The 15,492-nt window shown below is 39.5% G+C and overlaps 1 protein-coding gene across 8 annotated transcripts in view; it reads right to left on the reverse strand.

Moving 5' to 3' along the window:
- Positions 1-15,492, reverse strand: part of RBMS3 (RNA binding motif single stranded interacting protein 3) — a 706,233-nt gene that overhangs the window by 251,053 nt on the left and 439,688 nt on the right. For all 8 annotated transcript variants that reach the window (XM_040055262.2, XM_040055272.2, XM_040055279.2 and 5 more), the window contains one exon: positions 11,037-11,128. In XM_040055262.2, coding sequence (XP_039911196.1) covers positions 11,037-11,128 — 92 coding nt within the window. The remainder of the gene's footprint in view (positions 1-11,036; positions 11,129-15,492) is intronic.

Here is a 15,492-nt window from a genome sequence, read left to right on the forward strand (position 1 = left end):
TAGGTGACTAGGAAAATGTTTAGATAAATGGTGGGATCATAACCTTTTATGCAAAATGGACAAATAAGTTATGGAAATATCTGGGAAACCCTGAGGCTGTGTAGTTCTACTGCAAGCCACAGGCACAGTTAAAGCAGACAGCAAATCTCATCTCAGAGTTTACAATTTTGTTGTTATTTTGGATTTTTTTGCAGAGTTTTGCTGACAGATGAAAAAATACTGGATTATTATGACCAAGATTTAATTTACCTCCAATTTCCTTCCTATTTCTACAGCACATTCCTAAAAAACACATACTATTTTATTCCCAGGGCTTAGAGGTATTACTAGCAAATAGTCATACTCCAGCAGCACATATTATGAAAATACCACTGTAATACTTTTCACTACTCATGATAATCTTATTATATTATAAAATTTTCTCAAGAATATTTCTAAATTATCATCTATAAATGTGGGCACACATTGATATAAATACAGTTTCCTGAATACTTATCAGCTAGGCAGGCAAAACGTAAAACCCCCTATATCCATACACAGAGAGACAGAACTGTGATACCGCACTGGAACAGCATCATCTATCCACTAAGTGGGGTTGTAAAGTGCCAAAGATGCCTTTGAAGATGGGGAGGCCTTTCTTCAAGGAGTCTTCTCTTTCTTTACCTGTCTACCGACTGAATTTAAAGCCCAAAAATGATTCAATTGCATGAAGAAGTGATGTCTGAGACACAGACTTCAGTCTCAACTACTAGAAAGGTATGTTCACTTGTTCTGAGGAATTCAAAGCCAAGCTTTCTAGCACCAAGCCTTAATTATCCCAGCTCCAAAGTTTTTGATTAGAAACCAACATCTTTTCTTCACAATCTCTTTTCCTTTTTGAATCGTGGTAGGAATATCAGGATAGAAGATGACTGACAAGTGATAATCATTGAACACCCCCCAATTTGTTACTTTGTTACTGGCACCCAGATAAACAAAGCTGTATCCATTTTAACAAGGGAAAAATATACCTCCTACCAAACACCATACTTATATTCTTGCCATGCAGTCACACGGGAGAGGTCCAACTTTTCCAACTACAAAAAAGCCTTTACAGCTTTCACCAAAGTTTTCATTGTTCTCTCTGGTTTTTGAGAGCACAAAGTTGTGAGGCGCAGTAACTTCGCGGAGGAAGTAACCATTGCACCTCCATTAATGCAGTGTAAGGGGTGTCTTTGGTAGGTGTAGACCCCACAAATGTACTCAGCACCTTTGGGAATCAGAGAAAAACTCCACCTCTCTACACAGTAGAGGAACTGGCAATTTAGGGCCCCTAGGTTCTTCTACGTGCCCACCATTCTGAACTATGACTAACAAAAGAGTAATTTTTTTTTTTTTTTAATTTAAATTTTATTTTTTTTTTTTTTTCCCATGAGCTCAGAGAATGCAGAATATGAATATAAACCTCTCCTAAACAAGGATTCACTGCACAGCATGACATCTGCTGCAGTCCTTTCCTTGGTTTACATACGAAGGCATGTGCTGCAGCATTGCTGCTCACATTGTGCCCAGGCAGCGGATGCAAGACAAAATGCACAGGGGGGCTGCAGCAACCCCTGGCAAAGATGGAATCCTCAAGCCCGCCGACAGAACTGGACAGATATTGATCCACTGGTGGCATCAGTTTCAGGTATTGTTCACCAATATGACAGATACTAATTTGATCTAATATTTAAGGAAAGATATGACCAAACAATCCCAGACTTTAAGGTAGGCATTTATAAAACCTTATTTATACACAGACAGGGGAGTTTGGTATACTTCCTTTGACGCGCTAAGCACATGTCCTCGAACTAGGGGTTGTCCTTCTCTTCATTTGTTGCTTTAAAGGGATAGCTCTGTTACTTTTTTATTAACACTTCAATTATTTCTGGGGTACATTTTTCTAAAGCTGGCAGCTCTTATTTAAAAAATTGATCTTCCTAGGTTTAATCAAGTATGTGCATTTATCCTTGTACAAAATGAGGACTGCCTTACAAAGTGCCCGATACCAGCCAAATGTATCCTTCCTCCATGTGTCCATTTTCCCATTTCCCAGGCTGCAGCACTACAGAGCATTAGCAATACCCGCCTCATGTCCAGCATATTGATATAAAATGACCCTCTGAGCTTCCTGTCAGCTCTGCTCTCATATTACAAAGCCACTTTAACATACTTCACGTTCATTACTTAGCAACTGCTCCTTGCTTCTAAGAACCACATCCCTATTGACGCATGCACATCCTGGCACATCTTTCTTAAAACTGGGAACAGAACAGGGATTAAAGGAAGTTATGATTGCATTTTATAAAATTGTAAGTGCCATGAAAAAGATTCATAGGGAAGAAGAGCCTTCTGTCTCTTCTGATACAAGAATTAGCAAGCAATCAATGAAATTGAAATTTAGCATTGCAGGTCTAAAGCAAGGAAAGGAGATGATCTTTGAAAAACATGAAGATAAACTGAAGAATTTATTATGGCTGGATGTTGTGCTGCCAAAATTTTAAATGTAAAACAGGCGGCATAAATTGTTTATTTGGGGATGGGGAGGCAGTTCTACAAATGTCTATTCAATACAAGCTGAAGAAATCCCAAATTGCAAATTGCTAGAGGCTAAGAGACTACTCTGGGGAAGTATCCTCAGATGCTTGTCTGGTTCTTGTACTCCGCTGTTGGCACGTGCTCTATAGTGCATTATCAGAAAGAGAATCTGATACCAGAAGAAACTTTATTCTGGTCTGATATGACTGGTTTTACATTCTTCTATTTCTTACATTTATTTTGATCACATCAAAGCTAATTTATCTTGACTACAAATAGAATTCAGCTGTTCATGTCATCATTATTTCCCCTTCTGAGCACAAATATTTAAAGGGAAAGGACTAAAAAATTCAGTGAGCTGCATGTACATTGCATGTAGCATGAACACAGCCTAATTTCATATTTTTATACAAAGGAAAAATAGTTCCTTTTATAGTGACAAAAATGTCATTCATTAGTGAACAAAACTGCATCTAAACAAAAATTCATTTAGATTACAGCCAAACCACTCAGACACGTTGGTTGAATGGGAGACAGTCATTAATGAAGAAATAACAAGCAGAGTATTCACTAATATGTAACATTTAGATATTCAGAGGGGAATGCATAGGTGCACAGGGAATATCTATGCATATTACTGGTAGATTTGTGCTTACTGGTAGAGTGTGCACCTGTGTATTTCCAGGCTGATGAGCTGTTATACAGGCACTCACATCAACTCAAAAGAAATGCTACTGAAGTTTGCACACCTGCTTTCCAAGCCAAACCAAATAATCAGGAAGTGGCCCAGTTTTCACACAAATTGCATTGCTTTGTTGAAGCAGTGTCTCAGTCCAGACTAAGGGGTACCCCAAAAAGCATACACATATCCTCTTGCTGGAGGTTATATGAATCATCATGCTAGATACAATGCATTTTTGTTTCTCACCTTATGAAAGCATTGTCCTCAGGCTGATCTACAGGAGAACATAATTAAATGATATGTCACTGAAAGAAAGGCTGTGCCCGTTTTCTACCACAGTAATATTTTCTAAAACCACTGTTTTTTGATCATTTCAGAGTGTGCTGGGTTTTTCCTGGTGAGTAAAGCTGTGCTTACTGAATTTAGAACATAGTTTTGCTCAGTCTGAGCTCCAAATTCCCAAGCTGCATAGTTGTGGTTGGATAACTCCTCTGTAGGGCGTTTGGAGTTTCCTGGGTATGGAGGCAAAAAAGAATTAGTCTGACTCCAGTGTTTAACTCATTTGCAGGACTCAGATTTCCTGTTCTACAAACATAAAGGGTTTGCAAAGAGTGTGCAAGAGCTTCCAAGACGTATAGCTATGTGAGTGCTAAAGATAGGGAGCCCCATTCTTCTCCCCAGCTCAGATTGCCAAAGCTCTGTGGATTTCAGCTGTATTATTACCAATTCAAATGTGTTCCAAGTCAGAGGAAAGTCAAGAACAATGTGTATTTATGAAAAAAGGCCAACTCTTGTTTGGCTGAAGTTCATAACCCGAAAAGAACCCAATAATTCCACTATTCTTCAGCCTGAAAGTTGGCTATAGTTTTCATTTTAAGCATCTGTTCTGTGGTGCAAGGCATTAATAGCATGGAGGTGGATATATTTACTGATTGTTTGTATTTTAATTTTCAAAGGCAGAGGAATGTTCTAATGGTAGATGAAATTACAGTATGGAAAAAAAAAATAAATAATCAACTACATCTAAAAACTAAAGCAGCACTTGAAAAGGGAAGGAAAATACCATGGCCAGGTCTGTCTGAGGTGATAGCTAGAGAATAAACATGATTGTGTGTGCTGTAAGATTTTCTAAGCTAACTTAGTGGTTAAGAAAGATGCTGAGCTACAATTTTTGGGAACAAAGGAACATAGTACTGACCTAATTCCTCTCAATTAGCCAACGATAAAGTTCCATGTACTTTCTGAGAGTAGAGTTATGTCAAGTTAAGCACTTCTGAAAACCCCCAAAGAAATTTTTGTTTATAAATTTGGCAGGTGTGGTTCAAACACTGTCGATGTGCATACTCTCCTTCATGCTGATCTACATGTTTTTAGGAGCAACACATGCTAGTATGAAAGGACTGCTGGATTTTAGTACCCCCAAGGTAACCTGATGTTCTTTCAAGAATGGCTCAAGGTAATGCATTCTATATTGGCTTGTGAATGCCCATCTGAAAGCAGGAAAAGGATCCTAAGATTATTTCACACCAGCTACCATACAGTTCTCAGGTAGAAGTATGACATTTTCAAGGCTGAATAAGACTAGGAAGTCCTTCCATTAATGTCATGTATCTTTGCTATCACCCCAATCTACCATTGTTTGTGTAAAACTGCTCATTGCTTTAGTCTTGATTGCCTAGGACACTCATAGACACTGTCACCTGCAAGTGCAGATTTTCTGAAATTTAAAATTAGCCCTTTGATAGCACTTCTGTGATTTGAATCCTGAATTTAGACAGTAGAAATCTGGAAAAAAAACAAAGACCCAACCAACTGACCAACAAAACAACACAAAAAATCTTCCAGGTTTTGAAAGGCATATCTTCCTAAAAAATTTTGAGATAAAACCTAATACGAACAAATAATTTAGCATCTTGTTAATGCTCTTGCTTTGTCAATTATTATCCTTTAAGAAATGGAAAAATATCCTATATTTACAAAACCTGTACTTAATGGCCAGTCCCATCTGGGAAACTATGATTCCCCATTCCAAGAGTAAAAGATAGTTTATGAAAAACAGAGTTTATGAAAAAGCAGGCAAGAGAGGATGAGAACAGCATGAGTTTGATAAGTAGCAGTACATGAAACTTGGAACTTCTGGTTAGTGCTTCTGCAGGACACCTTTGATATGGCTGACTTGGTAAAAGAAGTCAAAGGAGAGAGACACTTGCATGTGTAGTTTCCAAATCTAAACCAAACTACCTCTCATTTCTTTCCAGCTATAACTTTTCATTTTCACTGAACCCAGGACTGTTTTCAGTTCAGGTCAGTGTTGGTCAGCCAGTATGTGCTGCACAAAAGCACAGGGGGAGAGGGTGCACATTTTAGGAAAAGAAGAGGAGAGCTCACTGTAGAGTACTCCACACACATACAAGTTGTGCCAAATGTCTCTGACAACTGTTGCAGCAGCAGCAGCCTACGCCTGGCTGTGCAATTCATTCAGAAACGATGTGGAATGTGGCCAGCACAGCCATGTTCTCAGGTTCTCCTACGCTACTGAGCATGGTGAGGTTTCCAGAGGCACCAGCTCCCGCTCTAGCAGCAAACGACAACAGTGTTTTATAGATCACTGATACAAATATTAGAGCAGTTCACTGGGGATGGGGTATCTGATAATTAAAGCACAGGAGTAAAACAAAGCCTGAAATTTTCAATATTGAGCTCTAATCCTCCTAGCAACCCACTTTAGTTTAAGAAGGAAGGTCAGCTCAGTCAGTAAGGCTGTTAACCAAAAATATCAAAAAACTCGATCAATCAGTATCCTAAGGTTTCATTAGCTAAAATCTGCAGACATTTCAATCATGAGTTAGGAAACCAGTGTATCGTGTGTATAGGCCATGTTTCATATTTTATAGGAACAGAACTCTTATTATTTTCATGAATTTTTAAACTGCAAAAACAAACAAAACTTTTCATTAAAAATCTGGGTTAAAAAATATGGGAAAGAAGGTTTTTCACCAGAGTTTTTCCATTTTAAGGATCAGTCCTTTAGAGTATTGGTGTCTGACAGAAAAAAAGGGAAGTAACTTAAAAAAAAAGAGAACATGAAGCTGAAAAATAAGCAGACAGAACGAACTTATTTGGCCAGCTGACTCATACCAGAGCAATGCTTAAGACCTACCCAAAAGTCTGGAAAATAAATAAGATTCTTCCGTGGGATTTCCTTTTCCTTGGAGAAAATCTGTCTATTTAACCATACAACAACCAGCTCTCCTTCCTCTTTAGAAGCTCTTGTGCTTGGCTGTATTCTGTGGGAAACTGTTCCCTTTTATCTTTCACCTAGATGGCGATTACTCCCTTTTAAGGGATTTAAACTTCTGCATGATGGAAAGATGAGAAAAATATCACACAAGAAGCAAAACCACTTTCTGCAATTCCCTTGTGGAGGAAAACACATCAGAGCCTACTGGCACAGCCCTTTTTCAGAACCAGTTCCTGCAGTGTGCTTTCTGGATGGCAATTACTGCAGCAGAGTAGTCAAGAAATGGTCCCTTGGACTTAGACAACTGCCAGCACTAATTAAATATTCCTCCAATATCCGCATTTTCCACGTAGGTCTTGAGGATGTCTAAATTCATTATACACACAAAAGGAAAACCCAGAGAAGATACACAACATCAAATACATTTTTAATCCTTATAAAAGCAAGACTGAAAACACTTCCTTTGTGAATGCATTTGTTTCAACACTCTTGATGGGCTGCTAGGTATTAAAGAAGCTAGATACTCTGCAAGAACCTACCTTCGCCTGAACTTCCACATTATGCAATCTTGCAGCAGACTAGAACTGGAAATAAAAAATGATAGAGAAGACTCCAAATGTCTGCGAAGGAATAAACTGATTGCAGTTCAACTGCAGGCTGACACAAGCTCAGATGCTCAAATTTATTTAGACAGCACACCTCTATTGATTTTTCAGGTGATTTAGACTCCTTGGCATCATTAAAACTTACATATAAAGTAGATTAAGAAGTATCCTCATGATTGTGTAATTCTGGGTGAAGGACTATAGCAAATCCCAAGAATAGATATGGCTACAGACTTTATTAGAACACTGATACATTTTTCATGTGTACTAGGCTTCCTTCTCTACTTGTCTGAGCCAACTCCCATATTACTAAGATTCTCCTTCTTAATTTTCCATATTCTGTCTATAATATTTTTCTAGGAAATGCAGGAAAGGAGCATCTGCAAAAAATCTAAACTGATATATAAATCATGCACATAAGCAATTTTTTTTCTGTCATGTTTCTGTAGTCCCTAGCATAAAGAGACAACAAAATCAATAATTCCTGTGAGATCATCCAGAGGCATATCATTCGTGCCATTTTTAGTAGGAGGACAAACCCAAAAAACCACCTGGACTCTACGAGCCTGAGCAAGCAGTCACTTCATACACACAAATGAATCTGCATATCGAAAGGCATGCAGGGAACACACAGCAAAATAAGCCAGGCCAGCTAGGAACACATCCCTCAGCAGCTCCACTGCATTAATTCTTCTCAATAAATGAAACACTCAAGAAGCACTCTTGCAAAAGATGGACAACTTAGATGAATATAGGACAGCAGTAGTGGTCAGAGCTCCTGGGTCACATACCCCTGAGAGAGAAATGCTAAAGAAGCCAGGGGACAATATGTGAGTGCAAGAGCCTCATGCAACTCTCCTGGGGATGGGAGGTTGTGTGGGTCCTTGTGTGGGTCCCTGTCCCACCAAGTGGGCCACGTGAGACCTCATCTCCTCAGCTGCCACCACTACCTCTGCAGGCATACTACCACTGTTCCTCTCCTTCAGCTGAATCCTCCCCTGCCTGCTTCAAACCAGAACAAAAAGAGAAATTCAGACATGTTTAACAGCTGGTTTTTTTTCCCCTTTGTCGGTTTATGGAGTGTATTAGCCTCAACAGAACAAGTTTTCCAATACTGATGGGACTTGGAGCATCAATCCACCAGAGTTTAATCTTCTCCCAGAGGCAGCACTCTGAAACAAGATCAGCCAAAATGGTGTCCAAATGCCATATAAAAAAAGAGCGAGGCGGCTGTATTTTAGCATCGATAAAATGAGTGTATTTTACTCAAGTATCCACAAGATACTTCTGCTAGCCAGCATGGGCGGGGGTTCAGTTCTGCTTTTTGTTTTTCAAAGAAGATTCCTGGATTTCTAGGAGAAAAGTTATATTGTGTTAAAACTGAGAAAGAATCACTCTTTCCGAGCAAGAACTCTCTCCAGGAAAACATCACAGACAATACCGACACTTCAGCATACTTTCCCTACTGAAGAAGGCCAGCACATAGAAAAAGCTGGCCAATGCCTCTTTCACCTTTACTCAAAAGCATCCACAGCTGAACTGAGACTTTAGACATTTGCTGAAACCCAGGTTACAGTCTGCCTCCTCTCTGGTCTCTACACAGGGCAGTTTCACTGCTTTGCAAAGCAGAATAAAATATGAAGGGCACTGATATTATGAAAGCATGGCACACAAAAGGTTTAGGGAACTTCTTTGGACTAAACTCTTTTTATTTTGATTTCATTTGAGAGCCATCATTCCCCACTCATTAAAACAGCTTTTGAAATAAATCTGCACTGGATAAACTTCTACAAAGGCAGGTTAAATTATTATTCTGCCCCTTTCCTCATAACCTCTTCCGAGCCCTCACTGTAATTCAGACACTGGCAGGTAATGCTGTCTTTCAGTCCTGTTATGCAACTTGGCTTCCAACATGTGCAAGAACTAACATGTTTCTCTAGATAGATTTGCTTTCCCAGGCTCCTGCCTTCTCAGCAATGCGAGGTACTTTGCGCGGAGTCATCTCAGTTTCCTTTGAAACCCCATTTTTCTAAATACTTGGATTTTTTCAGAGATAAGAAAAGTCAGCTGTATATTTATCTTGAGCTATCAAACACACTAAAAAGAATCTATCTGAGATTCCAGGCACCATGGCTAAATAATAAAAATACAGTCAGTCTTATGCAAACAAATGTGTACACACCAGACGCCTCAAAATCTCACAGGGTAAAAAAAAACGACTCCTGTCACAGGTTCCCCAGAAAACAAACCAATCAAGGGCTGGTTCAGCCCTTCCCACTCTGAAAACATCAGGCTTTGCTTTTAGTCCCTAAATATCGGACAATCCAAACCACAGTGTTTTAAGTCATCGTCTTTTCTGGTGTTCCCATGAATATAAGTACAGCAATTGTTCATTGTTCTGAATCTTGACAACCCCAAGCATAGATTTATCTTTCAATCCTATCTTTAAATCTATATTTTTAAATCTATAACTGTACAGTTTTATATGGATTTAGATTTTTACAGATTTATATAGACTTAACTCCTTTCTAGAAATGGCTACTTGATATCAATCATTAGGACAAAACATATCTCCTGTCTTTGGTTTCTTTTCCACAGCTTGAGTAATGCATCAAATTGCCTATATTTTAACAAGGAGATGCCGTATATCTGAGAAATAAAATAGCACAGTCCTTAGGAGAAGTCCACATTCTTCAGCTTGCCATCTTTTACCCATTTGAAGCAAATATTTTTTATCACCATGTGTCAATAAAAACTAAGAGCCAATAAAACAGCCTAGCTTGCATTGTGGGGCACTGTTAAACACAAATACATCTATGACATCCAGTTTCTTTCAGGCACAATGCATGTAATTCAGCAGAAGGCAAATGAACCTCATTTACCAGCAATTACTTTTCTCTGTAAAATAAAATAATAATAATTAAAAAAAAAAACCCAACAAACCAAAACAAAACTATGTTTTTACTAAGACATCATTGAAAAACAAAGGTTTAAACAACCAACATTCCTTTAAGTGGAAATTTCAAATCTGGCAGTTGTTTATTAGTTGATTTCCCTCTTTTTGCTTTCACTCTTTTAGATTCTAGGACAGCATTACTTCTACCGAGACTAAATCAGGCAATCTTAAGTGCTTTTTGAGATTCTCAGGCAAGCCACTTTTAAAGTACAAAGAAACAGCAATTTTTGCATGCTGACACAGTCTAGAGCCCAAAGATGCATTATTCCACCTTCAGAAAGGCAACAGCTGGACCACATGATGGTCATTACTGTAATCCCTGTCCCACCATCAGCCCCTTTGCCTGGGGTCGAAGAACAATTCCAAGACCAGAGTGACAGAGCTCGCTTGCTACGGCTCTGGCAGCCTCTGTGAACAGATGCCAGTCACCCACAGACAACTTTTAGCAACTATTCTTTCAGCAACCTTCTACACTTTCATTTATGTCCTCAAAATAAGAAAAAACAAACAACAACAACAACAAAAAAAACCAACAAAAGTCAACAAACAGGAGAAGCCAAACCTAGGCAGATCAACTAGATTTTCCTTATACTCAGTCAATCACTCCTTCAGAGAAGCCCACCAGCCATGTCAGAAAAGACTAACTTTTCCAAAGCAAAGGAACCAATTGAAGACAATTTCAGGGTGGAGAAAAGGCAACTCTTTCACCCAATACTTAGCAAAAGACATTTCCAATGCTCTTCCACTTCAGTGCTCTGTCTTAAAACCCTCTCCAGACTGAGGGGCAGAGAGTGAGTCAGAGCAGAGCTCACTACATGAGACACAGCTCTCAAGAACACACAAACCATGGGATGAACAAGGTGTTGAAGCCAAAGAATGAAAGAATCTTTGGAATAAGCAATCCAAAACCTTAAGAAAAACAGGAGCAAAACAAACCCTTGAAAATTTAACCCAACGGCTGAAATAATCCTGCAAAGACATAGTTCTTCTTACCTTTGCCATCTGCGCCTGCACGCCATTTGCTTTGAGAGATGCTACTGCTTTCTGTGCTGCTGCAGGACTGTCAAAATCTACAAAACCATAACCTGAAAAATAAACAGATAAATATAGATTTTCAGTATTATCCATGTGTATGAGCACAGATAAAGATTTTCAAAAAGAAGGAAAATCTTTCCATTCTCTCACACTGCCTCATCATTTTCCAGCAGCACTGCCACCACACCTCTATTTGTCACGTCTTTTGTCCTGAACCTAGTGGGGTTTAAGGAATGCAGTGAGCAGAAGGTTCAAAGCACCAGAAGATATGCAGCAGAGGGGCAGTGCAGGCAGGTCTTTGTCTGTCCTAACAGATTAAAGGTCCCTGGCAGCAGAAGGGCACCACACATGCTCACAGGACTCCAGTGCTTTAGAGTCCTGCCTCATCTCTTCCATAAGAGGAGGTAACGTTATGGACCTTCCTGGGATACAAAGCTACAGGTTGCAATGGCTGGTTTCGTGACAAAACACCCTTTCTCCTGTCCTTTACACCCATACAAGGATTAAGCTTCAGAACAGGAAGGCAACAAATCCCTGGCAGGCTGGGACCATGTGTGCAGGGGCAGGGAGAGCAGCCTTCCAGTAGGTGGGACTGACCAATTCAGGGAGAAATCCCAATGTGTGCTCTACAGGTAACCGCCAGATAGCTCTAGAAGATGGTGAGATAGCAAAGTCTCAGCTTTGGTTAAACTGCATTCCTTCCATTTCACTGCTCTCTCTGCTAGAAGAAGGGACAGATCTCTGCCAGGAATTGCTTTGGGGTATCATCTGAACAACAGCTTAGAGGTTAGATCTTAGGGATTGGCAAGGAATAATCATCCACTTTTAAGTGGCTTTCTTACTCCCAGTATTTGCACTAGTTTTGTATATTAATCATTCAGTCACGTCCTATCTTCTCTTCCTAGCTCCATTTTTTTCCTCCTTTAGCCAGCAACACTGGAATGTTCAAGCAAGCTCAGTGCTATTAAGCTCCTACTGCATAGCAACAAATGTGAAAGTATTTTTATTTTCCTAAAGGCATAAAGGAGGGTTAAGAAGGCAAGGAATGGACTTTTCACAACTTTTAAAGCACTGAGCTCTCTCTGATCTTCAACAGCATTCAAATGTCTTGCTCATAAAGATTTCAGCTGAATTAGGAAGATCTAAAAATCTTACCAAGCACCTATTTAGGCAGCTGCATGTATTTCACAATCCATCCAGGGAAAACCCCTACATCTTATTAAGCAATTACAGTGCAGGTAGGCATGTGCTGCTCAGACAAGCTGTGGCCAGGGGCCACATCTTTGGCATCTCCCTGGAAAGCCGTATGGATGAAACTGAACCACCTGAAAGCTTTAATAATATTAGCACAAGTGTATTTATAGCTTCTTTGCAGACATCTCCATTTACTGGGTCAATACAAATCCTACAGCAGGCAACCACAGATATGATTTCCTGCTGTATCCATTTGTATTTATTTTCCCAGCCTTTCTTCCTACTCCTGGGAGGCTTCATTGCCATCCACTCTGCACCAAATCTAGGTATAAGAGCATGTGCTTGTGATCACATTGCCCCTCAAATTACAAACATTTCTCTTATAATTTTGGTATGCATACATTGCTCAATGCAAGAGTGAGTCCAATTATGAAAGAATTTTGTGCACATGGATGTTTTTGTTTCTTGGCTTAAATCTCTTCCACAAAGTTTTAAGAAAATTGAAAGAAATAAGAAAACTGCTAACTTAAGGAGCATGAAAAGCACTATTCTGTAGCAAAGTCGAGATCTTTATTTTTGTTTCTTTGCTCAGTTTTCTATTTTGGTTTGTTTAGTGGAGGGTTTCTTGTCGTGGGGAGGATTGGGGGAGATTGTAGAGCATTACTACAGATTAAGGGACGCTGCAATACAGACACTGACAGATTGAGGGACATTGTGATAAAAAATCTAACATTAGAGTTTGATCAACTTCAGAACGTGAGGAGTGTTTGACCAACTTCTCTGATTCCCTCATTTGATTTTTCCTTTTTACTGCAAGCCATTTTTAAATCAGCTTGTCCTGCATCGCATTTTCCTTTGCAGTGCTATCTGAGCTCTCTTCTCACTGCAGAGCAGCAGTAAAGCTGATACTGCTTTGAACTAAAAAAACATGCTACAAGAGAGCAAGAGTCCTCCCTGGATTTCTCCAATGCCTTTACCCTCTGGGAGAGAAACTTCTGGGAGGAGGAAGGAGATACAATTAGATGCAACTTCCATTTTCCTATATGAGAGATTCTGACAAGAAGCCAGAGCTGTCAAATGGGAAATCTGAAATGTCTTGGGAAGTGATGGGATGGCTTGGATCAAACACAAAGGAAATTACTTTTTAGAACAGTGAGGAAGTCTTCTCAGGAAACTAAATTGTTTTTCTGTTTTTCACCATTTCCAGGCCCAACAGTTAGGAGGTAAACATGCAAAAGTAATTTTAACATTGTAATTAAAAACAGATAATGGAGATAGATTTTTATATTTAGCATCAGCGTACAGTGCAGGCTTCATGTATGAAGGAATAGAAAGGAAATGAATTAGAATATGACTTTCTAGACAGCACAGTAATTATTCACATCTATGTTTTGCTTGTAAACAAAAACCCTAATGTGTAAGAATATTCCAGTGTTGTATCATAGATATCAGGTATATCAGGCATAACAAATTATTGAAGGGTAACATCAGTCCATAATATCTAAAACCATGAATGTCTTCTAAGTATTTCTTCTGTGAGCACAAGGGGCTATATGACCATATCAGAAATCCAGTGGAGTCTTGAAACAAAAAACCCCACACCTTTAGCTGCCCACTACGCATTCTAATATTACTACTACAGCAAAGCTGTTCTTTTTCCTTCCCTCAAGCTCATTTCCATTCCAAGTATCTTTTTCTAGCCTTCCCCCCTCCTGACACATCTCTCCACCACACACAGAACATCAGGACAAAATCACTCCATGGCTGAAAACCCGTCCAAAGAACATCAATCTGCTGCAAGGGAAGCCAAGTTCCCAGGCTGTTTCAGCATTCAAGTATCCTTACAAGAACCCTGCAATGCTATATAACAGAAAACCAGGCATGTTGCCTTTTTGTACAGTTTCTGTTCTTCCACGTAGATGTTTATAGTCTGTGTTAGTGACCTATGCTAACATATTTCATTTGTTTATAATCTCACTTCATTTTTTGTGTTTTGGGCACTAACTAAATAGTGTTGGTTTTTCTGTTTGGGTTTTGGGTTTTTGTATGTTGGGGTGTTTTTTTTGTTTTGTTTCGTTTTTCTTTTTTTTTTTTTAATGTACTTGTCTGGGTGGATGAAATTTAGCCCCCACAAAAGCTAGAACTGGGTCTTGGAACATCCTCTCCAGTGTTCTCCAAAGCGTAAATGAAGCCTCAAACTCCCTGTGCTGAGAGTCCTTCCCTCTTGTCCACGCTGTGGTTGAGGTGGGTTGTGCTCCCTGTCAGCAGAACTGGGCTGCTGTGGCTGCCCCTGGCAGGTGCACTGTGGCTGGGTTTGGCTGCTCCAGCATCTATCCCTGCTCTGTTCCCTGGCTCCTCCTGGGAAAACGTAGGAAAACGGTTGGAATCATTCCCTGGGATAAAATTCAGATCAGGGTCTGCCAATCAGATGCTGCTCTAAGAAAACATCTACGTTTCTTTTTCCTTCTTTAAAAACAAGTGCAAGCCCCACCAGACTGTCCCTCTGCTAGACTCAAATTGCACAGCATTTTTATTGTGTGTTCACTGCCTTGTAAACATTCTGGTCAATACATTATACATATCCCGCTGCCCTCCCCCCCCAATTTTTTATGCAGAACATCAGGAAAAACAACCTCAGATTCTAAACCAGGACCTTCAGACTATGCTCACAAGAATCCATGCCACCACAGGAAACCAAAACCAAAACTATTTCCCCTTTTTGCCTGAAGCATCCTGACATTTTCCTTTAAGAACTCCAAACACAAATAAGGAAAGCTGTGTTATCCCCTGCTGCTTCGAGAGATGGGCATTGAACTTATGACTAACATGAGCCCCTCACCTCAAGTGTACTTACACTGAGGGTGACTTTGGCACACCAGTGCTACAAGTCCTCCAAGATCCCAAGGGGTTTTTTGTAGAATGACATATTAGAAGTTCCCACATGCAAGCACACACACAAAGAAATCCAAGACAAGACTATCTAGAATAAGTGTTAAACCTTTCCTTTAAGAAATACAATACCAGTAATTTTGTATTGGCTTGATGCCTTTAGGACTAAATAATTAAATTGAAAAAAATTTAATAATTAAATATAAAAAATAAAACCAGGGTGGTTTGTTTTGTTTTTTAACCTGTGGGGGAAAGAAAACAGCTAAGCATCAGCAAACTCAAGTTTATAGCTAGCTGCAATAAGTGCTACCCAAACACACTGGCAGACACT

The sequence above is a fragment of the Hirundo rustica genome, chromosome 1 (genome assembly GCF_015227805.2).
Source record: "Hirundo rustica isolate bHirRus1 chromosome 1, bHirRus1.pri.v3, whole genome shotgun sequence".
NCBI lineage: Eukaryota > Metazoa > Chordata > Aves > Passeriformes > Hirundinidae > Hirundo > Hirundo rustica.